We start from the raw sequence: 25,256 nt of genomic DNA, 5'->3' as shown, positions 1-25,256 counted from the left end.
GCAGATGTAGAACAAGCTCAACGTGTTAACACTATATCCCACACAATTTTATAATCCAAAATCCCCACCTCCCCGCCTGCCTTATGGGAAAAGGAGGAAGAGAAAGTGGATAATGGGATTAGTTTTAGATTGCACTCGCCAGTACCCAATATAGGAATGGTGACCCGCTGGAACAATCAGAGTATTAAAAATAGAACCAAAATATTTGGGGAGAACATAGAACATACAGTGCAGAAGGAGCCATTCGGCCCATCGAGTCTGCACCCACCCACTTAAGCCCTCACTTCCACTCGATCCCCATAACCCAATAACCCCATCTAACCTTTTTTTGGTCACGAAGGGCAATTTATCATGGCCAATCCACCTAACCTGCACGTCTTTGGACTTTGGGACGAAATCAGAGCACCCGGAGGAAACCCACGCAGACACGGGTAGAACATGCAGACTCCGCACAGACAGTGACCCAGCGGAGAATCGAACCTGGTACCCTGGTGCTGTGAAGCCACAGTGCTATCCAAGGAGCGAAGAATAATTACAAAATGCCTATAAAATAATTGGGAAATCATAGCAGCACGTAATATTGCTTTCCAAAATGCTTTTTAATCTTTCAGACATGTCATTCAGTATTTTAATAAATAAGATTACAGAGTATTGCTGAAAAATATTTTGTCACGGTTTTCTTGCATGCAGGACAATCGCATGAATACCAACGTCACAGGAAACAACTTTATACTGTATAAGAAGCTGTTAATTAATTGGCAAGTAGACTCTGATTGGCAGAGGTGTGGCCATGGAGAATGCAGCAGTTGATTGTGACTGACAGTTAACTGCTAAGCATTGCTTGAAATTTAAACCAGCCAGTTTGACTCTGATTGGTCAAGGCATTGCCTTTTGGAATCAATCAGCATTGGCCGTCACTTATTTTGTTTAGATCACTTCTCGGCCTTTTGGCTAAAATGAGCGCGAGGTCAGGTGTAATGCCTGGATCTGGTATGTCTCTCATTGTGGGGACCATGAATTGGATTCAATTTGAATTGGCTTTTGGAGCAGGCAAGGAGCTGCATTAGGGGTTTGCCCCTGTCCACACTATAAAAAAAAAAAAAAAAAAAAAAAACTTATTTTGGCCGAAACAGGTACGACGGGTGTACAAATAACCTTTAATTTTAAAAGCACGAAAAAGCCTGCTGCTGGAATTTATTTTCGATTAGAAAAAAAATAACTGTGGGGAAGTGAGACATCATACACCTTGCAAAGAAAAGAGACTGGAAGGGACCTCACAAACCCTTCCCGTAATCATAGGCATGCTTAAAAATAGATGAAAAATATTTAATTTACTGAGAAACTGTACACTAATTGAACTAGTAACAAAACTAATTTCCACTGATTTTAAATCAGGTTCCTCATGAGTGATAGACTAAATACGGATAGAAAACCTGTTTTTTTGCAGTAGATCCATCTTTGTCTCTAATAACACTGCACTACGTTACTGTCGCTCTTAAATACGTGCAAGGGAAAAATAAATAAATTCCAGGAATATTTTAGGTCTGTGATTAACCTGAAAGAGAATTTCAATTCAGCAAGAGAGAGCAACAAGACAGCAATCCTATCCCATAAAATTCAAATTTCTGCAGTTTTAAAAAGTCATTTAAAAAGTCCAGTTATATTATACAATATTTGGTAATAAAACACAACTCCTTCATACAAAGTTTTCTTGTTCTGCTGGGTTTTGTTCCGAAATCTTCTGACATTTCTGAGAAAAGCAAAACAAATAGCTTATAGCAAATGATGATGTGCATTAATTTTGTAAGTTGTATTTTATTCTTAATGATTATCTTTGACCCACGAAATTGCCAATTTTGCAAGGTTCTGTAAGAATTCGATTACATGATTCTCGGCCGATCCTTAGCCCTGGATTACTCTTTCCATGATAGTGTAATTAGCAATACAGGTTCAAGGTTTCCTCCCCTCCCATTCAAATCACCGAGTCTCACGTTATTTCTTCCAACATAATGGCTCAGGAAATAGATTGTGCTCCACCAGGTAGCCTTTTCAGGCTCATATCCTGAATGGCTGCAACAACTTTTTACCGTGGGAAATATCGGGCCTAATTGGGTTTCCAGTTTCTTTTGAAAATTGATGCTCCAGGCACAATGCCAACAATTTCTTCAGGCATTGTGTGGATAAATTGAACAGCCCTTAAAAGAGGGAGACGCAGTGCTTTGGACTGCTGACTCACAGCGCCAGGGACCCGGGTCAATTCCAGCCCAGGGTGACTACTGCTGGAGTGGACTTTGCACATTCTCCCCGTGTCTGCGTGGGTTTCATCTTGGTGCTCCAGTTTCCTCTCCCTGTCCAAAGATGTGCAGATTAGATGGATTGACCATGATAAACTTGCCCCTTAAGTGTCCAAAGATGTGTAGACTAGGTGGGGTTACAGGGAGTGGGTCTAAGTAGGGTGCTCGTTCAGAGGATCGGTGTAGATTCGGTGGCCAAATAACCTCATGCTGCACTATAGGGTTTCTATGAAGAGGCTGTAATAAAACAAATATGCCATGGGTGTGCAGAGAGTACTGGCTCACACTCAGGTTTGGGCCCACTCGAAATTCTAGGCCTTTGTGCTCGTCATTATTACATTTCATCTCCAGTTTGTTTCATTCCTTTGTTAATGATCCTCGGAGATATACGGTAACCTACTGCTTAAAGTAGCAGGCCAGTAATCTAGTGATCATAGGATTAAAGACCAAATTGATACTGCATTCAATCGTCTGCACTAGTATAATTGGCCACAGACAATGCGTGCTGCAAAACAATTTGCTATCGTTCACCAACCTGTTGGTGAATTTCAAACAGAGTGAATTGAGGAGAATTCTCTGTTAGCAACGTCACAATGAATTGAATGAAATAAAATCACCCTCCTGGTGACAAGTCTCTGGAAAACATCCCAGGAATTCCAGGCACTCCACAATTTTGCCCGAAGTAAATGGCTGGAAACACATTGGGGCCTGTGGACTCCTCAGTTCCAGATATGAAACCCCTGCATTTGAAGATCCTTACTAAGAGGGAGATTTTATCAAATCTGTTTTTATACCAATCTGTAGTTATTATTCGTATAGTATTGGTCGTGAGCACAGAACTAAGTATGTCGCAAAACAGATCATTGAGAACATTTTAGATAGTCTTCCAAAAATAAAGAAAATGTCAAGGCTCAAGATTCCTACTCACCATTTTAAGCAGAACACCTAGAACTATTAGAACTACAATCCCAATGCATATGGCAATAATAATACCTAAAGAAAAATAATTAAAGATGGAAATAAGACTAATTAATCTTATATACACATTCATACACAAGCAAAGAAACATGATGGCACCAAAGAACTTGAACTCACCTCAGGACCTTTCACATCCTCCGACATCCAAAAATCTTTCACAACCACTTTTTGAAGTGTCGTCACTTATCACACACAAACAAATGGGCTGGATCTCCGTTGTTGGGATTCTCCGTTTGCCGGCAATGCACCCACGCCCGGAGATTTCCCAGCGGTGTGCGGCTGGCGAGACGGAGAATTCTGCAGCCGGCCGGGGTGCACCGCACCAGAAAACTGGAGAATCCCGCCCAATAGCTTTCAAGTAGAAATCTATCACACCTACTGAAAATGAATCTCATGGTTTCATGCAAGAATAGGTGCCTCGTCGGGGGCAGCATGTGGTGCAGTGGTTAGCACTGGGACTGCGGTGCTGAGGACCTGGGTTCGAATCCCGACCCTGGGTCACTGTCCTAGTGGAGTTTGCACATTCTCCCCGTGTCTGCGTGGTTTTCACCCCCACAACCCAAAAATGTGCAAGTTAGGTGGATTGGCCATGCTAAATTGCCACTCAGAAAAAAAAAAATAATTGGGTACTCCAAATTAAAAAATAACACTGCCTCATCAATAGCAGCCATATCCCAAGAACAAAAAGGCAACCAAATCATACGAGGCAGATTTTACTGAAAGTTTCATTTCAATGTCACAGTAAACTGGGTTGTTCTTGAGGTAGCCTTTAAAAATTAGGTAGTTACTCCTTATTGCTAACACCAAACTGTCTTACGTTGATGTAGATATGGCTTGTCAATTAGCAATAACACAAAGACATTCATTTGACATTTATAAACTATAAGGTTTAATGTTTTGTGATTTACCTATATGTGTCGGTTTCTTCACTTTCCGTGTTTGTGATTCTGTATGGTAATGGACACCAAAAAAATTGCATGACTAACCCTGAATGGAAATCACATGATAGAAGTAGAAAGAAATGCAGTAATCTGCTCAGAAATAATTGCAAAGAGTTTACCTGGAGTAACTGTTGTCAGGTTTGGAACAGAAGGTAACCGCTCTTGTATATCTGTTAGAAAGGGAAGGTGATTATTTTGGAATTAATAATACCTTTCGATCCATTAAATAATTCAGAAAAGGTCATAATCTCTGTGTAGGTACATATTGTGAACATTGTACTTGACCCTGTGGTTCGTAACTTCCTCAGAGTGGGAATCGCTGGTGAATTGCCACACTTGCATATCCTTAAACCCCGGTCTCAACCATCCTTCCTCACTCAGGCTGGGTGAGACAGGTGCAGTGAAGCACACCCTCAGCTGCATCGGCAATGAGTGACTGCGGTGCAGGGAACAAGGGAATGCTCCCTTTTTACAGTTCAGACCAGAAGGGAAGGGGAGGGTCAGGACAGACAGGAAGGAGGGTAGATCAGGGATGGGATGGGATGGAGGAGGTCGGACCAAAGTGATGGGGGGGTGGAATGAGTGCGGGGTATCCGTGCTTTTTTTCTTTCTAACTCGTTCAGAGTAACTATTAGGGTAAAATTGGCAGAACAATCCAAAGTTAGCGATTTAAATCGCTTTGTTGGATGTTTCCCAGTGCAATTGTCCAGGTGAAGTTACCACTTCTGGAAAATTGCCAGTTTAAACCCGTGTGTTGAACTTCCGAGTGGATAACCACCACATCATTGGAGTACCCCCTAAATGCAACGGTAGGGAACCAGGAAGTTGAGAGCCATATATCTCAAATTCTTTCGAAATTGTCTTAAATAACAACTCTTCCTCCTTCTTCTTTGTTCTAAGATTCCTGTCCAATTAAAATGAAGAGATAGCATTTGCTTCAAGGTAATAAAAAACTAAATGCTGTTCCTTTCACATTACATGTCAGCTTCAGCTCAGTGACAGAACTCACCTCAACCAGAAGGCTATGGGTTTGAGTCTTACTCCAGATATTGAGCACATAATTTAGATTGATTTGTGTGCAGTTCAAAGAGTGCGCGACAATATTGCCTTATAATAAGAAGTTAAACTGAGGTCCCGAGTTCCTTCTCAGGTTGGTGTCAAAGATCCCACGGCCACATCCATAAAAGAGCATTGGAGCTTTCCCAGTGTCTGACCAATAATTATATCTTGACCAACATTGGTAGCATGTTTGCTGGATACATAGGACAGAGTTCTCCGTTTGGGAGACGAAGGAGTGAATTGTCCGCCTCCCCAGCTGAATGTTTTGTGGTGGCAGCTGGATTCTCCGTTCCAAAAGCTGGCCAATGGGATTTCCCATTGTAGCCACCACACATTGCTGGGAAAACCACGGATGGGGGCGAACTGCCGGCGAAACGGAGAATCCCGCCAGCGGTGACTTCACCCCTAAGTGTTGATGCCGGGACTGAATTGCGCGTGGTTCGCATTCCCCATTGCGGGGTGCTTTTTGTGGAGTAATTCACGACATGCAAAGAAACAAGAGGCGGGATTCTCTGTCTCTGACGCCAAAATCGCGTTCTGGTGCGATGCTCCACTCCTTCCAAAACAGCGTACACTAGGAGTACGCCATCGGGCGGCCTCACGATGTTATCGGAGGCCCTCCCCACAATGCTCTGCCGCCGATGGGCCGAGTTCCCAACGGCGTCAGTCGCGTGTGGTATTTATTTTCTGGAACTTGGTGTGGCGGCTGGGGACTAATTCCAGCGATGCCACAGTCAGGGGGAAGCCAATCCCTGGGCAGGGGGGGCTTTGGCGGGGGGTGGTGAGCCTGGCCAAAGGGGATCACTATTTGGCAGATCGGGTCCCCGTGCGGCCGGCGCCATGTTGCACGGTTCGGCCGCTGCCGTGCGCATGCGTGGCCATGGACCCGGCAAATTCTCCGGCTGTATCCGCAGCTAGAGTCGGGTGCTCCAAGCTGCGTGCATGCTAGCCCCCCACCAGACAGAGGATCGGTGGCCATTTTGCGCCGTTTTTTCGGCTGTAAAACGCCCCTGTTCCCACGCCGGCGTGGGGATATCAAAGAATCCAGCCCAAGAACTGCTGGTACGAAATCCAAGCAATTCCCAGCCCAGTGGACGTTCATTTAAAAAATATATATTTTAATTCAAGGCATTTTCATAGATACAAACAGAATCAGAAGAACAACCAAACAATTCAATAAACAGCCACCACTCCCACCTCAAATCCACCTCCCCATTTTTATCCCCTTACCCTCCCCTGCCCCTTGCTACCTCTCAAATTCCTTAAAGAAATCAATAAACGGCTTCCACCTCCGGCTGAACCCACCCACTGGCCCCCCAAACCTAACCTTCTCCAGCCTCAGGGATTCCGCCAGGTCGCTCACCCAGACTCCCGCCCACCACAAAATCCATCTCCAGGCTATCAGGGAGGCAAAGATCAAAACATTGGCCTCTCACCCACTGGACTCCCCGGATCTTCAGACACCCCAAATAGCGCCACCTCTGGACTCGGGATCACCTCCATACTGAGCATCCCGGACATCACTTCCGAGAACTCCTGCCAGAACCCATTCAATCTTGGACACACCTAGAACATGTGGACGAGATTCACGCCCCCACCCACACCTTTCATCTACCCCCTCAAAGAACCTACTCATCCTTGCCACTGTTATATAAGCCCTAAGTACCAGCTTGAACTGGATGAGGCTTAGCCTCGCACATGATGAGAACACATTCACCCTGTGCAAGGTCTCCGCCCACATCTCAGCCCCCATCTCCCCTCCCAGCTCCTCCTCCCACTTACAGTTAATATCCCCATGAGGGCACCTTCCACCCCCAGATCCTGCTGCCACTGCCCCCACGCCCATAGGGCTGACACTGCCACTAGGCTCATGGGAGTACCTGGCTGGCGAGAATGGCAAAGGCTCCAACAACAAAGCCCTTAAACACATACCCCTACACGATGCTGCCTCCATCCGTCCCCACACCGACCCCTCCCCCATGGCCCATTTCCTAACCATATTCGCTGCAGAGTAGCAATTCATCATATTCGGCAATTCCAGCCCTTCCCCACCAAGACACTGCCCACACAAATCAAGAGATCAGCCCAACCCAGCAGACATTCTAATTGTTGGGGCCAGAGTTAGTGCCAAAGACCCTGACAGCTGGAACTGTTGTTAAGCACTCCGCTTATGATATAGATTCATAGAATTTACAGTGCAGAAGGAGGCCATTCGGCCCATCGAATCTGCACCGGCTCTTGGAAAGAGCACCGTACCCAAGGTCAACACCTCCACCCTATCCCCATAACCTTGTAACCCCACCCAACACAAAGGGCAATTTTGGACACTAAGGGCAATTTGTCATGGCCAATCCACCTAACCTGCACATCTTTGGACTGTGGGAGGAAACCGGAGCAACCGGAGGAAACCCACGCACACACGGGAAGGATGTGCAGACTCCGCACAGACAATGATCCAAGCCGGAATCAAACCCAGGACCCTGGAGCCGTGAAGCAATTGTGCTATCCACAATGCTACCGTGCTGCCCCTCAATACACTGATGTACTCAATACAGCCATGAAGATGGCTCAAAGAAAACCTACCCGCTGAAGTCTGGAGTCCGAGGTGGACCCACAGCTCCACGTGACAATAAGCGATTATTATTATACGCTTCTTTGGGTAGCTGCTTTGCAACACTGTCTTCCAATGTCTACCACCTGCACTCGCTCTCCCTCTTCTCCGCTTCAAATCCCTGTCATGGAGCTGCCTAAAAACACAAATGGTTCTGGTCATGGAATATGGTCCCGGGTACATCCTTATGGCAGCTGGAGACAGTCAGAAACCCCTGCTGGAGTTTAGTTTATTTACTCTTTCTTTCATCGTGTCTGACTTACGAAAACGTTAGTCTCACAAACAAAATGAAATGCTGATAGCAAGAAATAAAGTATCATGGGAGGAGGCTCGTGTCGAACATTAAAAAAGCTAACTTCTGTGCTGCGATTAATGGACCAAAACTTCCGAGGAGTGGTTATAAATTTACCCAGGAGGTAGGATTTGTTTTAATTCTTCTAACTTTTCCGGTAAACCAGTCCGAATCATCCAAAATCTCTGATCGAAATCAGAGTATCGGTTGGGTCTCAAGAGCACGGAATCAGACATTTGTGTCGTGATCTCTGTATGTGCATGTACATAAAGGGGTTAATGTGTAATCAGTAGCACCAGATGATCACTAGATGGCCGGACCAACAGGGGTCGAGATCGAGATTCAGAAGACCTCATCAGTAACCAAGGTTTGAGTAACACATATTTCACTCCGTAGTATATCAAAACACAATATTTCACTCCATCGTATATCAAAACACAATGAGAAGTGTTATAAAAGATAATACAGGAGCGTAATAAAAGAGTTTGAACATCCCTTCAGTGGGGACTTCTGTGGCAGGGGCAGGAATAGAATCCCCTATACATCTCCTGGGCTACCTCCCTGGTACAACTCTCCCCAGAGATCAATATTTCGTACTTTGGGATATAAAATGGTAAGTAATGCAAATCCAAACTGATACTTACCCTTGCCTTTGAAGTTATGGGTGAATTCATACACCTAAATTTAAAATAAGGGTATGATTAGAACAGAGAAAATGACTGAAAATGAAACTTAATCATTTAACAATTTTTTTCTCTTCATTACTCTCACCAACCTTCTTATCTTTTGTGCATGTATATTTTATCAGAGTATCATTGATTAAAGTGCAATTGAGCCATATCTCCTGATGTGTCAGATTTTTACACGGGTAAATACAATTTAATGGATTGTCTTGTGTCAAAATAGCAAAAGGTGTATTCTGTGAAAAGAAAAAAGTTTAATTAGTATTTTTCACTTCCTTAAATTATATCCAATTATGAATTACTTAGAAACAGAATTCAAATTTACTACGAAAATGGCAATAATAATGCATATTAGAGAGCCAAAAACAAAGAATCATTGAATGCAGTGGTGTCCACCATTCAACGGCACCTGCTACCAAAGAGAGAGAGAGAGAGAGAGGCAGACAGAGAGGAGAGACAGGAAGAGGAGGCTGCAAGATAGCAGGGTCAAGGGCCAGGGGCGTTGCAAGACAGAAGTGAATGTGGAAGACAGAACAAAGGAGAATAGCAGAAGAAGGAAGAAAGGAAGAATATAGTGCAATCGTGAATATAGTGCAATCGTGAAAAATTTAGAGCAAAGCTGTGAGGGTAAAGAAACAAGACAGACCTGCACCAGAATAACACCTTTCATTCCCCCATGCTGTCACAAAGTGCTTAGAACTAATGCATACCTTTTGTAAAATGTTATTCATAAATGGTATTATTTACACAAATCATTATGTGTTTAAACATCCCAACCAACTCCGATACAAGCTCCCACAGGCTGCAAACGAAAGAATCGCCAGATAATTGTTTTTGATGTTGATTGAGGAAGGCATGTTAGCTGGGACACTGAAAGAACTCCTTTGCCTTGAATAGAATTTTGGGCTTGTAGGGTCGGAATCTCCTCCAACTGGACTTTCCAGACATCATCACAAGACACATGAACTTGAAAGCCAGAGACATCACAGCAGAATGGAACAAGTCAGGAACCAGGCTCAAAGAGATTAAAAGGTGCTAAGCATTGAGCATCCAAACAGGATGACGCCAAGAATATGCTTTGGTATTTTTGTATTAAAAAAAGGAAAAACAGTTGAATCTTGCACTGCAGTCATGAAGGTGGTTCAGGCATGGTCACCCTGATCCATGGCCTACAGCTCCTACCGGAAGGTTGAAAGATAGTTTAATGTGTCTTTATTAATAATAACCACAAGACGCGAGTACGTTCCGTGTACTGGACAAATGACCACACAACCAGTATATTAGTTCAATTATTGTTTATTATCAAACATAGGCTTGGTTCTATGTGTAGTAATCTACACGCAGCTACACATTAAACTATACCCAATAGCTGAAATGGCCTTTACTTAAATTTCAAGTGACCGGCTCCGTGGAGTTAGACAAGGCCTTTATCTGAATCCCCACGTCCGGCTAGAAGTTGTCAGGTACGTCTAGACTGCGGCTCGTCCTTCAGGTAGCAATCGCAGGTCCTTGAACTTGGCTGGTCGATGTGCTGCAGTTGGTGGGGCAGAGGCCGGACCCAAGAGAGACAGAATGTTGGTTGCGCAGTTCCTCTTATCCTCCGATCTTTAGCGCTCTTTTGGGCGGTCCCAACTCGGGATCAAATGGATCGATAGGATTTTGATCACCCTAATCGATTCAGGCCAATTAGGGGCAGGTACCTTGATAGCTGGGCGGGTCTTAGTCGTTTGTCCAAGGCACGCATGTACTCCCAAATAAAGTAAATAGGCGCCCCGGTGTCTGTTACTACTGCTATGTTTCAATCTGAGTACCATTGTCCTGGGGAGATCGGTGATTGACTTTTAGCAGGTGCAAATATCTGTATAGGTCTGGTTTCCTCTGCACAAAACACATGGCGGTGTGTCGTCTGTGTCCCAACCTGACCACAATTCCCATTATCCTTTGTGGGCAGCCAATTTAGATGGCCACAAATGGTAGCAACCAGACCCGGAGAGGGGTTTGACGGAGGTTTTAAAACAAACCTGGGGTTTTGCCTGTGATTTTTCATGGAGGCTTTTATTAATAAGTCATTGTTAAGAATGTTTTGTGGCTTCACTGCACTAGTTTAAATCTCTCATAATAATATTTATTAGTGTCACAAGTCGGTTTACATTAACAATGCAATGAAGTTATTAGGCATTAGGAATGTTTTTTTGTTTATATAAAGTACTAAAATCAATAACCACAACAGTTGGGGTAAACTGAAGAGTGAACCTCTTACAGGTTCTTGTTAACGCACTGGAACAGGCAGACAGATGTGGTCTTGTCTGGAAGGCAGATCATTAAACATTTGGGCTGAGCTTAATCCCAGGCTCATCATGAGCAGAAAAGGCTGGATAAGGTCCCCCCACTTGCTGAGGGGACAAACTCACCAATGGGAGCCGGGAATGACACCGCTATTTAACGGAACTTTGCCATTTTCTTTGTCCTCGGTGAAGAACGTCCCTCCGAGGCCGCATTTACAATCATTTCCTGCACTGACGAGGAAGAGTACTCGCGGATCCAGGTGCCATTTTTAAATGCTGCTCCGATCGTTTGATAACCCCCTCCCTTCAGCCACTTCACACAGCCTCCAGACCAGTCCCTCCCCCCAACTTACCTTGGGGTCCCCAACACCCCCACCCTTTTAAGGGCAAGGCCCCCCCGGGCATGGGCAACATGGCACCTGGGCACCACCAGCCTGGCACCTTGACAGTGCCTCTACCAGCGAGGGCGAGATCCAGATCGCGAGGCTTTTTGAGCATCTCGAATGTCACAAGAGGCCTTTAAACCGAGATTTCAACTTACATTCACACTCAGTTCTTTTTCTTCCTGCCATCCATCCTGGCAGCCAGAGATATTTTCTGTGCTGATTCTACATTCATTTCCAACACGGATGTTTGGATAATTTCCCTCTTGAATGTTTGATTCTGCAGCAGTAACTGTAAAGAGATAGCAGTCCGTAAGGAGGTTGACAGTGAACAGATTCTATGCAGACTCCGTGCGTTAATAAAAGCAAATTGCTGCGGATACTGGAATCTGAAACAAAAACAGGAAATACTGGACAATCTCAGCAGGTCTGACAGCATCTGTGGAGAGAGAAGGCAGCTAATGTTTAGAGTCTGGATGACTCTTGTCAAAGCTCCAGCCATTGGTGGGTCCGGAAGATCTGCCGGTGGGAACAGCTGGAAACGTTTCAGCCAAAGATTCCTGGGGGTGTAATTTACACAAATCTAAGTAGTTGGCAGCCGATGTCGAGGAGGCCGTTAACAAAACATATAATGAGATCAGTTTTGTTACACGGGCATAGAGTACAAAAGCAAGATGGTTATGCTGAGCCTTTATAAAGCACTGGTATGGTCCCAGCTGCAGAATGGTGTTCAATTGGGGAGGCAGTAGCGTAGTGGTATTGTCACCGGACTAGTAGCCCAAAGACCTAGGGCAAGGCTCTGGGGACCCAAATTCGAATCCCCCCATGTCAGATGACAAAATCTGAATGCAATAAAAATCTGGACTTATGATAACCATTAAATCATTACCAATTGTCGTAAAAACCCATCTGGTTCACTAATGGCCCTTAGGAAAGGAAATTCGTCATCCTTACGTGGGCTGGTCTACATGTGATTCTAGATCCATGTGGTTGACTCGGAAATGGGCAATGAGTGCTGGCCCAGCCAACATAAATAAACAATTCTGGGCACCACACTTCAGGAAGAATATCAAAGCCGGAGAATAGGTACAGAAGAAATTTATTCAAATTATAGCATGGATGAGGAAGTTGAGGTATGTGGACTGAAGAACCTGCTCTCCTTACAGCAGAGAAGGAGATATGATAGAGATGTTTAAAATCATGAACAAAGAAAGCGGCACGATTGGGCAGTGGTTAGCACTGCTGCCTGATAGCACCGAGGATCCAGGTTTGATCCCGGCCCCGGGCTGTCTGTGTGGAGTTTGCACATTCTCCCAGTGTCTGCATGGGTCTCACCCCACAATCCAAAGATGTGCAGGTTAGGTGTATTGGCCATATCATTTTATTAAAACAGTAAAAAATATATACAAGGCCAAACAATACAAACAGTAATTTTGTGTTGGAGAAACAGGGTACCCTCCCCTCAGTACCAACGTATGGGGAGGGGGGAGTTGGATACTCTGATTATTAAAACAGTTCACAACACCTTTCTGCAATGTACGGGGAGAGAGGGGAAGGGAGGGTGGTGGGGAGGGATGGAGTCGGGGTGTTGGTGGAGAGGGGGCCCCAATAGGCACTATCCACGGAGGCAAATAAAATAAAAGAATCTTCAATTATGATGTGCCAGATTCCGGGAGTCCCCCAGAGGGGGACACAGTGTCAGGCACGAGTGAGCCCCGCAACCCGCTACAGAGCGCCTCATGTGCACCCTGCGCTCCCGACACTGGGTAGCTGACAGCCTTTGGACAGTCGCCCTCCGGGCCAGAATCCTCCACCACACGGAGTGCGGCAGGCGACACGGGCCCACCAACCAACTCTGGGGCTGCCTTGATCCCGCCACCGGGATCATCGACATGCAGGATCTCCTCAGGCTCCTCCTGGGGCCCTGTGCCAGTGGGAGGCGGTGGTGCATATGCCTGCTCCACCCCTGTCGCCTGGTGCTGGAAGGCCTCGAAAATAACTCCGGAAACAGGTCCAGGATGGTGGCAGAGGTGCCTGAGGACAGCAGTTGGGACAGAAGGTCTTCCAAACTGTAAACCGCTAAGAACCTAAGAAGCCAGGGGTTATCGCTGACCCCCTCCCCTGAGAAATTGAACAAGTCCGGGGTGCTAAATTGTACTGGGTGGAACGGGCCCACGAGGGTCCTGTCCGACCCCGAAGCACCCTGCTCGGGAGACAGCGGCAGCTTCCTCACTATCCCCCCGCCTCGTTTCTTTCAGGGACTGGGCGTGACATCTATGGAAAAGAACCTGGATTGACACCGTTGGCGGAGGGTCACACACTGGGGAGACCTCAATCTCAGGAGGCCCCTCTAGGCTGACTCCTTATCCCTCAATGCTTCTCTCCAGAATTTGTGGCTGGGACAGAGCACCCTCTGGTTCGAGCTCGCGCACCTCACTACCGCCACACATATGGGCCGGCGCAGAAGTGTCGTCGGCCCGGCATCCGATGGCGAAATGTCACCGGGCGATGGTGGGGTGAGGCGTAACGGCTGCACCCGAGTCAGTAGCCAGGGGCACTGTGTCAGTCAGGGTCAGAGGGCCAGAAGGATCCAAACCTGATTGCTGCTGAATCGCCCTGTTGGTCTTCCTCTCAGCCTTCTGGCCACACGGCTGTCCCCTCACCTCCATGCCAGTGGAAGCAGAGGGGGCAGCGGCACCATCAGCGGCAATGTTAGAGGTGGGGCAATGTTTTCTAATATGCCCCACCTTCTTGCAGGCATCCCCAAAGGGATCTCAAAAGTCACTTCCAGGATGTCCTCCTGGGCCAGGCAAACAAAGACCTGGTAGAGCCACACTAAATTGCCCTTTAATTGGGTACTCCAAATTTATTTAATTTTTAAAATCATGTAGAATTTTAAGACGCAAGGTGAAACGGTTTCGATTGGCATAAAATAGGAGCGAATTTGCCATTCAGCCCTTCGAGCTCGTTCCACCATCTTCGACTTCAACACCATTTTCTTGCATTATCCCTGTATACCTTGTTCTTTTAAATTTGTAGAAATCTATTGATCTTGATTTTGAATATGCTCAATGACAGAGCCTCCACAGTCCTCTTGGGCAGAGAATTCCAAAGATTCACCACTCTCTGAGTGAAGAAATTCCTTCTCATCGGAGCCCTAAATGGTCTGTCCCTTATTCTGAGACTGTGTCCCCTGGTTATAGACCTGGTTGCATTCCCTCCATGGCAGTTTATCTTTCCTGAGGTAAGGAGATCAAAAATGTAATCAATACTCCAGGTGCGGTGAGTGGTCTCACCTTTAAGATGGAAAGGAGGAGACATTTTTTCTCTCAGGGTCACAAAACTTTGGAACTCTATTCCCCAGAGACCGACAGAGGCAGGGTCACTGAATATTTTAAAGGCTTATTCTTGACTAACAAAATGAGTCAAAGGTTACCAGGGGTAGGCGGAAATGTGGAGTTTTGGCCATAATCAAATCAGCCATGGTGGTATGGATTGGCAAAGCAGACTCGAGGGGCTAAATGGCCAACTCCTGCTCCTAATTTGGATGTTCAAAACATACATTAACATTGCTTTACCTCCTTGCGTTGCAACTACGAGGAGAACAAAAAAGATAGGCTTCTGAAGCATTGCAATTGGACCAAAATGCTCTGATAAACAGAGGGAACTGGAGTCACGCTGCACCTGGGGAAAAAAGAAACAGGATTTTAAAGATATGAAGGCAAATTGTGTTGCAACTACGAGGAGAACAAAAAGATATGCTTCCTATTCTAAAGTATTGCAATTGGACCAAACTGTTGCGATAAACAGAGGGAGCTGGAGTCACGCTGCATCTGGGGAAAAAAGAAACTGGATTTTAAAAATATGAACGGAAAATAGTTAAGGCATTAATACATTTTAGGGACTAAAAACGGTATTGTTGCATAAAAGTCATTTCTCCTCATTTCTGTTTTAAATCTGCCACCACTTAATGGCCTCTCGTGCTAGAAGGGGGAAGCATCTACTCTATGTATGTCTACCCCGTCAATCCCATTTAGCATCTTATATGCCTCAATTAGATGTCCTGTCATTTTTCTAAACTCCAGCAAGTATAGGCCTAAACTGCTCAAATCACTCTTCATTAGACAAGTCATTCATCCCTGGAATCAATCTAGTGAACAGAATCTGAATTGCCTAATACATTTACATCCTTCCTCAAGTAAAGGGACCATAACTGTGCGCAGTATTCCAAATGTGATCTCACCAATGCCCTATATAGTTACAACAGAACTTCCCTTTTTTTAAGATTCGGCTCCATTAACAAAGGGCTGGATTCTTCCACCTTGCCCGCTGCAAGATTGCCACCTGTAGGATGTGGAGGATGTAGAGGTCCATTGACCTCAGGCGGGAATTTCCAGTCACCATGCAGACGGGCCGGAGAATCCCACCCAATGAATCCCTGTGGTGATCCACTGTAATAGGAGATGTAAGGTAGGACCTGCACTACAGGTTCGCCAGTAGCTCCTGCCGGCTGGCTCCGCCCATGGAGAACTGTATAAATATGCATGACCTCCAGTGCCCTGCCATTTCGCCAGCTGCAGCAGGAGGCCTTGCATCTGACTGTAATAAAGCCACAGTTGTACCCAACTTTAGTCTTTGTGCAATTGATCGTGCATCAATCCCAAGGCATACGGATGCTTGGGGCTTCTGTAGGCATGCACAATCACTTAACTGCAGACAAAAGGGCACCATCACCAAACTAAGCAGCTGTAGTTGTGGAACTATTTGTAGTGACAGTGTGAAGAAAGTTCCAGCACAGGAGTCAGAATCACAGTCCCCCACAAGAGACCAAAAAGTAACGCAACTGCCAGCCATCATCTGCCAGAATAAGAATGGGGGACAGCCAGCTTCAGCATTAAGAGTCACTGAGCAATGAGTTTTGCTGTTATAAACATATGGAGAGGCTCAGGGACCTGCACTATCCATGAAGAGAAATACCCAGACTCCAAAGATTGTCAACAGTGCTTTATGGGTTATGCAGTGGTGTAGTGGTATTGCCAATGGACCAGAAATCCAGAGCAACACTCTGGGGACCCGGGTTCAAATCCCACCCTGGCAGGTGGCGAAATTTGAATTCACTAAATAAAATCTGGAATCAAAGGTCGAATGATGTTCCTGTAACCACTGTCGATTGTTACAAAAAACAAACATTTGCCTGGTCTGGACTACACGTGACTTCCAGTAATGACTCTTAGCTATTCCTCTGGGCAATAGTAATGGTCGGCTATCCGGAACTGTATTGATAGTTACCTTGTTTAAATAACACTATCAAATCCAGGGGTTCCCCACCTGTGGTCCCCTCACAGATCACATTTGGAGATGGGAGCTGACCCTTCCTCCGAGCAACAACTGTCAACAGTGGAGGGAGGGCGACCCATTCCCATTCCGGGGGCTGGCAGCCGCTGGATCAATTCGCGCGGTGAAGCCAAAATGATCTTTAACTGGAGGAAAGATGTCTAGTGGCGCTGTTTCTCCAGCCCTGCCTGTTGCCCTGGGGGGGGATTCCCGGTGAGGAGCAGCAGCAGCAGAGAGAGAGAAACAAGGACAGCCTAATGCACTAAATCATATCCAGAGCAGAAAGTTCACTCACCCGCGCCCGGTCTCTCTACAACAAATGGAAAATTTACACACAGAGGGACCAATTTCGCTCCGAGTCCTCTCTCTCGCTCTCTGAGGTTACTGGAGTTCACCAGACTATCTAAAGCAATGCGTGAGGAAGGCTTACCTCCAGCTCCTGTTCACGGTGTTCACTCTGTGAGTCCATACTGTCGGATGATTGATTTGCTCTGAATCGCGGGGCGGTCCGTATGTGGCATCACCAACAGATTACTGTGAAAATAATTACCGCAAAGTTTGGCAGCAGCAAGTTGTTAAAACGTGTCTGAATAATAATATTATTTATGGAAATGTGTTTTATTTAATTCTTTCATTTATCGGTAACTTGTGTGTCTTCATTCATTGGTCAGATCAGAAAGTTATCTGCTGATTGCACAATCAGATGTTTCGCGACTCCCCAGATAGGCACAGGAAGAAGTCTTACGTCACCAGGTTAAAGTCAACGGCGTTTCAGGAACCCAACTCAGCGGACGCCTCACGACCCGACGATCAACCACGACTCGCATCCATGGCAAGTGACCAGTCCCGACTACATACTCTGACTGTTATAACCTGCCTACTGACGATTGGCTGGGGACTAATGATTATCCCACAATCCTATGGGAGTATGAACTTCCCCAATGAGGGGGGCGGAGAAACTCCTACTATAAATAAGCTGGCCAGTCCAGGAACCAGGAGGAAGGAGAAGGTAGCAAGGGAAGTTACTGCTACAACTATGTATATATTGTTATAGTAAATAAACTTTATTATTTTGTATCCTTAAAACTCGTGCTGGATTCTTCGGGGCCTTTACAAAACTGGCGACGAAGGTAAGAGTGAATAGCTGTCTACACTGCTGAAGCCACCTCCCTGGATTTTTGTTGGATACAGGTTGGAAGTTGTTTTCTATTATACCATGCCTCTGTACGGACGTTTGGATGTTTTTGATGCTGCGCTGGAAAGCTGGAACCAGTACACGCAACGGATGCGTTACTATTTCCGGGCAAACAATATCACTGAAAACGAGCGCCAGGTGGTCATATTGCTCACTGCCTGCGGGCCGCATACGTTTGGGGTGATTAGGAGCCTTACGTACCCAGCTGCGCCGGACACCAAAACGTTTGACGAACTTGTGAATATAGTGGGGCAACACTTTAACCCAACCCCGTCCACGATAGTCCAGCGTTACCGGTTTAATACCGCTGAGAGGACCCCTGGAGAATCCCTTGCCGATTTTTTTTTTTTTTTTTTTTTTTTTTTTTTTTTTTTTTTTTTTTTTTTTTTTTTTTTTTTTTTTTTTATCCAGGCTACGCGGGATTGCGGAATACTGTGACTATGGTGAGACCTTGTCAGAAATGTTACGCGACCGTTTGGTTTGCGGTATTAACAATGCGGCCACCCAGAGAAAGTTGTTAGCGGAGCCAACATTGACTTTTCAACAGGCAATACAAATAGTCTTGTCCCGAGAGAGCGCAGAGCGAGGAGTACAGGAGCTACAGGGAATGGAAGTGCATGCCTTGGGGCGAAACCCTTTCCGCCCAAAAACGTCCCCCCGCACTCCTGCGGTACCTTGGGCGAGGCAACGACCAGACCGACGCCAGTGGCCATCGGACATTCCTCCCCGAAGGGAGCCTTCTCCAGAGCCAATGGATGAGGAGCCATGTCCGTGTCAGACTTGTAGGCGCCGACCCCGTCGCGGACGGCGGTCCTGGGGACGCCAGAGGCACCGTCGTTCCGACCGAAACTGGGACCAGCCCAGGGGCCGTAACTGGGACCAGCCCAGAGGCCGTACCTTCCATGTGGATGAACCTGCGGCGACCACCCCTGAGGACGTGGAGACGGAGGACGACTGCCTGCAGCTGCATTGTGTGGCAGCTCCCCATGTGGCCCCCATTAAGGTGACAGTACGGGTCAATGGCCACCCGCTGGAGATGGAGTTGGATACTGGCGCAGCGGTCTCCGTGATCGCCCAGAGGACATTCGACCGCATCAAGCAGGGTATACAGACCCTTACACTAACTGACTCACAGGCCAGGTTGGCCACCTACACGGGGGAACCACTGGACATTGCAGGAACTACAATGACCCCTGTTGTCTATGGACGCCAGGAGGGGCGTTTCCCACTTATCGTAGTGCGTGGCCATGGGCCCAGCCTGTTGGGTCGGGACTGGTTGCGCCATTTGCGGTTGCAATGGCAGCACATCCTCCAAACAGTTTCTGGAGGGTTGACTGAGGTGCTAGGACGATACCCAGAGGTATTCCAGCCTGGTCTGGGGAAAATAAAAGGGGCTGTAGCCCGTATCCAAGTTGAACCAGGAGCCACACCGCGCTATTTCCGGGCGCGCCCAGTGCCTTACGCTTTGCTCGAGAAGGTAGAAGGGGAGCTCACTCGTTTGGAGAGTTTGGGTATTATCAGGCCTGTCCGTTTTGCTGACTGGGCAGCACCAATTGTGCCAGTAATGAAGCCAGATGCCACAGTTCGCTTGTGTGGCGACTAAACTTACAGTGAATACAGTTTCCCGACTCGACCGATACCCAATGCCTCGCATAGAGGATCTCTCCGCGAAACTTGCAGGCGGACTCTCATTCACAAAATTAGATATGAGTCACGCCTACCTGCAGTTGGAGCTGGACCCTGCCTCCCGACCATATGTAACAATTAACACACACCGGGGCCTGTATGAATATACACGGTTGCCCTTTGGAGTATCCTCTGCCTGCGCAATTTTTCAACGTGTTATGGAGGGCATTTTGAGAGGTTTACCACGTGTGGCTGTCTACCTAGATGACATGTTGATTACAGGGACGTCGGAGCAAGAGCATTTGGAACATCTGGAGGCTGTCCTTAAACTCCTTTCGGAGGCTGGAGTCCGTTTACGTCACACAGTGCGTATTTCAGGCAAAAGAAGTAGTCTACCTAGGTTATCGGGTGGACCGTGAGGGTCTGCACCCCGTCGCAGAAGGTGCGTGCAATTCAACATGCCCCCACCCCGACTGACACTTCGCATCTTCGTTCTTTTCTCGGTCTCGTAAACTATTACGGGAAGTTCCTCCCCAATCTGGCAACTACGCTGGCCCCCTTACACCTGCTGCTAAAGAAATCACACCTGGGTTTGGGGTCAGCCGCAAGAAACCGCTTTCCGGCGGGTAAAGCAACAATTGTCGTCGTCTGGGTTACTAACCCACTATGATCCGGGAAAGCTTTTGCTCGTCACATGTGATGCATCCCCGTATGGTATTGGGGCTGTCCTGTCCCACAAGATGGAGAACGGGGCCGAGCGACCGATAGCTTTCGCCTCCTGCACATTGACTGCAGCGGAGAAGAAGTACGCGCAGATCGAGAAGGAGGGCCTGGCAGTGGTTTTCGCGGTGAAACGCTTCCACCAGTATGTGTACGGCCGCCATTTCACTATCGTGACTGATCATAAGCCCCTGCTGGGACTCTTCAGAGAGGATAAGCCGATACCGCCCATTGCTTCTGCACGGATCCAGCGCTGGGCTTTGTTGCTTGCTGCATATGAGTATTCTCTGGAGCACAAACCAGGTACGCAGATAGCAAATGCCGACGCACTGAGCCGATTGCCTTTATCGACCGGCCCCATGTCGACCCCCACGACCGGTGAGGTGGTCGCAACCCTAAATTCTATGGACACCTTGCCTGTCACGGCATCACAGATCCGTGAGTGGACCCAGACGGAGCCAGTCCTGTCAAAGGTTCGGCACATAGTCCTGTATGGTGGGCAGCATAGACAGCTCCCAGGCGAGTTACGGGCATTTTCCTCCAAGCTGTCAGAGTTCAGCGTGGAAGACGGCATCCTCTTGTGGGGGACGCGTGTGGTTGTCCCGGAAGAAGGCCAGGAGCTGATATTATCAGACTTGCACAATGGGCATCCGGGCGTGACCAAGATGAAAATGTTGGCCCGGAGTTATGTCTGGTGGCCAGGCCTCGACACCGACATTGAGAAGGTGGCCCAAAACTGCTCCATTTGCCAGGAGCATCAGAAGCTTCCGCCGGCCGCGCCCCTACATCACTGGGAATGGCCAGGGCGGCCTTGGGCACGCTTACATGCAGATTTCGCAGGCCCTTTTCAGGGATCCATGTTCCTCCTACTAATTGACGCCCAGTCCAAATGGCTGGAGGTGCATAAGATGCAGGGGACAACGTCCTGCGCAACAATTGAAAAAATGCGTTTATCATTTAGCACGCATGGCCTCCCCGAGGTGCTGGTCACGGATAATGGCACTCCATTCACGAGTGAGGAGTTTGCTAGGTTTACAAAGATGAACGGCATCCGCCATATCCGCACTGCCCCTTACCACCCGGCTTCAAATGGGTTGGCAGAGCGTGCAGTGCAAACATTCAAAAGAGGCCTAAAGAAGCAGTCTTCCGGATCAATGGACACGAGACTGGCTCGGTTTTTGTTTACGTACAGGACCACCCCCCATACAGTGACTGGGGTAGCTCCCGCAGAACTCCTAATGGGCCGGAGACTTCGCACCCGCCTTAGTATGGTCTTCCCGGACATTGGCGCAAAAGTACGCCGCACACAAGACCGGCAGGGACCGGGATTGTCTCAGCATCGTCCGATTCGGCAGTTTGCGCCCGGTGACCCAGTATTCGTGCGGAATTTTGCTGGTGGTGCCCAATGGGCTCCTGGGGTAATCTTTCGCCAAACGGGCCCTATATCGTACCAAGTGCAAGCCCAGGGTCGTCTCCAGCGAAAACATGTAGACCACGTCCGGTCCAGAAGATCATCCCCGCAAAAGATTCCCCGCCCCCGGAGCTCAGTTCAACAGCGGCAAAGACCAGAAACAAGGGAAGGTAGTCCTCCAAATCTTCCACTGGTGCCTCACTCAAAGCCTGCGCAGGTCATGACGGGACCGAATGGGGACAGAGACGCTGACATGACGGAGGCAGCAGACTCTGACTCCGAGATGGAGACACAGGATGAATCAGAGGGGGAATCCTCGGGTCCACAGGCCGTGGATGTACAACCGCGCCGTTCATCACGGAAGCGCCGGTCTCCGTCTCGTTATACGCCGCCTGATCCAGCGCCGCGTGCAAATGGCGTCCGGCCTGCGGCCAAACGAGTTCGACGCCTTCCTTCGCCAGGGCCTACGGTGGATTCCTTGGACTTTGGGGGGGAGGGATGTTATAACCTGCCTACTGACGATTGGCTGGGGACTAATGATTATCCCACAATCCTATGGGAGTATGAACTTCCCCAATGAGGGGGGCGGAGAAACTCCTACTATAAATAAGCTGGCCAGTCCAGGAACCAAGAGGAAGGAGAAGGTAGCAAGGGAAGTTACTGCTACGACTATGTATATATTGTTATAGTAAATAAACTTTATTATTTTGTATCCTTAAAACTCGTGCTGGATTCTTCGGGGCCTTTACAAAACTGACCAACGCATCCACCAGCGTGAAAGTCAACGGCCATGTGACCTCCTGCCTACTGGACTCCGGGAGCACCGAGAGCTTTGTACACCCGAATACGGTAAGGCGCTGCTCCCTTAAGGTACACCCTACCAATCAAAGTATCTCCCTGGCCTCCAGGTCCCATCGCGTAGCGATCCGGGGGTACTGCACGGTCACGTTCACAGTCCAAGGCGTAGAGTTCCACGGTTTTCGCCTCTACGTCCTCCCGAACCTCTGCACTGCACTTATCCTCGGCCTGGATTTTCAGTGCAACCTCCAGAGCCTGACCCTAAAATTCGACGGACCCTTACCACCCCTCACTGTGTGCGGCCTCGCAACCCTAAAGGTCAATCCTCCTTCCCTCTTTGCCAATCTAACTCCAGATTGCAAACCCTCGCCACCAGGAGCAGACGGTATAGCACCCAGGATAAGGCCTTCATCTGGTCTGAGGTCCAGCGGTTGCTTCGGGAGGGAGTCATCGAGCCAAGCAACAGCCCCTGGAGAGCTCCAGTGGTAGTGGGTAAGTCTGGGGAGAAAACCGAATGATCGTGGACTACAGCCAGACCATCAACAGGTACACGCAGCTCGACGCGTACCCCCTCCCTCGCATATCTGACATGGTTAACCAGATTGCACAGTACTGGGTCTTCTCAACGGTGGACCTGAAGTCCGCTTACAAATAGCTCCCCATCCGTAAATCGGACCGGCCATACACCACCTTCGAGTCAGACGGCCGCCTATATCACTTCCTTGGGGTCCCCTTCGGCGTCACCAATGGGGTTTCGGTCTTCAAAAGGGAGATGGACCGAATGGTCGACCGGTACGGCTTGCGGGTCATGTTTCCATACCTAGACAATGTGACCATCTGCGGCCAAGATCAGCAGGACCTCGCTAAATTTCTCAGCACCGCCACTCTCCTCAACCTCACGTATAACAAGGCGACGTGTGTTCCGTACAAACCGCTTGGCCATCCTCGGCTACGTAGTCCAGAACGGGGTTCTGGGGCCCGATCCTGACCGCATGCACCCCCTCATGGAGCTCCCACTGCCCCAAGGCCCTCAAACGCTGCCTGGGGTTCTTCTCGTATTACGCACAGTGGGTCCAAAACTATGCGGACAAGGCCCGCCCACTCATACAGTCCACTCATTTCCCCCTGACGGCCGAGGCCCAACAGGCTTTCGCCAGGATCAGAGCTGATATTGCCAAAGCTGGAATGCACGCTGGAGACGAAACTCTTCCATTCCAAGTAGAAAGCGACGCATCGGACGTCGCCCTTGCCGCCACACTCAACCAGGCAGGCAGACCAGTGGCATTCTTTTCCCGCACCCTCCATGCCTCCAAAATTCGGCACTCATCCGTGGAGTGGAGGCCCAGGCTATCGTTGAGGCTGTGTGACATTGGAGGCATTACCTGGCCGGCAGGAGATTCACTCTCCTCACTGACCAACGGTCGGTAGCCTTCGTGTTCAACAACACACAGCGGGGCAAGATCAAAAATGATAAAATCTTGCGGTGGAGAATCGAGCTCTCCACCTATATTTACGAGATTAAGTATCGCCCTGGCAAACTCAATGAGTCCCAGACGCCCTATCCCGAGGTACATGTGCCAGCGCACAGGTAGACCGACTCCGGGCCCTGCACGACAGCCTTTGTCACCCAGGGGTCAATCGGTTGTACCACTTCATTAAGGCACAAAATTTGCCCTACTCCGTCGAGGAAGTAAGGACGATCACCAAGGACTGCCAGGTCTGTGCGGAGTGCAAGCCGCACTTCTACCGGCCGGACTGCGCGCGCCTGGTGAAGGCCTCCCAGCCCTTTGAACGCCTCAGCATGGATTTCAAAGGCCTCCGATCGACACACATTTTTCCTCAGTGTGATCGATGAATACTCCCGGTATCCCATCGCCATCCCATGCCCCGGCATGACGTCTGCCAGTGTCATTAAAGCCCTTAATTCTATCTTCACTCTGTTCGGCTTCCCTGCCTACATCCACATTGACAGGGGATCCTCAATCATGAGTGATGAGCTACGTCAGTTCCTGCTCAGCAGGGGTATCGCCTCCAGCAGAACGACGAGCTACAACCCCCAGGGAAACTGACAGGTAGAAAGGGAGAATGGGACGGTATGGAGGGCCGTCCAGCTGGCCTTACGGTCCAGAAATCTCCCAGCCTCCTGCTGGCAAGAGGTCCTCCCTGATGCACCACATTCCATTCGCTCATTACTCTGCACTGCGACTAACAGTACACCGCATGAACGTGTTTTTGCCTTCCCCAGGAAGTCCACATCCGGGGTATCGCTCCCAACGTGGTTCACAGCTCCGGGAAGCGTGCTTCTCCGTAAACGTGTGCGGCTCCACAAGGCGGATCCATTGGTGGAAAGGGTGCACCTGCTCCACGCAAACCCACAGTACGCCTACATGGCGTTCCCCGATGGCTGCCAGGATACCGTCTCCCTCAGGGACCTGGCACCTGCAGGTTCCACTCCCACACCGCCCCCGGCGCCACCCTCCCCTCCCTCGCCACCCCCATCACCCCCCCTAGGACCGTCCGTCCTCCCCCTGCCCACCCCCGTTGATGGAGAGGATTTTGGCATGCTCCTGGAGTCAACTTCGACCACGACAGCACCAACATCGCCGGCTCCACTTCGTCGATCTCAAAGGACCATCAAGGCGCCGG

The 25,256-nt window shown here is 48.5% G+C and overlaps 1 protein-coding gene across 3 annotated transcripts; it reads right to left on the bottom strand.

Annotated features, from left to right (window-relative positions):
- Positions 1-580: 580 nt before the first annotated feature.
- On the bottom strand, positions 581-17,748 carry LOC140425401 (uncharacterized). Of its 3 annotated transcripts, XM_072509634.1 has the most exons (10): positions 17,606-17,748; positions 17,291-17,394; positions 15,105-15,210; positions 11,685-11,818; positions 8,951-9,094; positions 8,820-8,853; positions 4,333-4,383; positions 4,181-4,219; positions 3,223-3,287; positions 581-1,750 (listed from the first exon to the last, which is right to left on the bottom strand). In XM_072509634.1, the coding sequence occupies exons 2-10, from the start codon at positions 17,327-17,329 to the stop codon at positions 1,697-1,699; spliced, it is 666 nt and encodes a 221-aa protein (XP_072365735.1). In that variant the 5' UTR covers positions 17,330-17,394; positions 17,606-17,748; the 3' UTR covers positions 581-1,696. The 3 variants fall into 3 exon arrangements, with proteins under 3 accessions (XP_072365735.1, XP_072365737.1, XP_072365736.1); XM_072509636.1 differs by lacking the exons at positions 17,291-17,394; positions 17,606-17,748 and adding an exon at positions 17,156-17,264; XM_072509635.1 differs by lacking the exon at positions 4,181-4,219 and having other exon boundaries at positions 17,291-17,721.
- Positions 17,749-25,256: the final 7,508 nt, after the last annotated feature.

This window comes from Scyliorhinus torazame, chromosome 6 (assembly GCF_047496885.1).
Source record: "Scyliorhinus torazame isolate Kashiwa2021f chromosome 6, sScyTor2.1, whole genome shotgun sequence".
Classification (NCBI taxonomy): Eukaryota; Metazoa; Chordata; class Chondrichthyes; order Carcharhiniformes; family Scyliorhinidae; genus Scyliorhinus; species Scyliorhinus torazame.
The sequence above is the reverse complement of the archived record's forward strand: the minus strand, read 5'-3'. Positions and strand labels throughout refer to the sequence as shown.

What these genes read in the sequence shown, in the direction of transcription:
- LOC140425401 (XM_072509634.1), bottom strand. Translation starts at nt 17,329, where the DNA reads ATGGACTCACAGAGTGAACACCGTGAACAGGAGCTGGAG. An exon ending in AAAAAGAACTGAGTGTGAAT is followed by an intron (nt 9,095 to 11,684) that starts GTAAGTTGAAAT and finishes TTCTTTTCACAG; the next exon opens with AATACACCTTTTGCTATTTT. An exon ending in GAAGAAACCGACACATATAG is followed by an intron (nt 3,288 to 4,180) that starts GTAAATCACAAA and finishes ATTTTTCTTTAG; the next exon opens with GTATTATTATTGCCATATGC.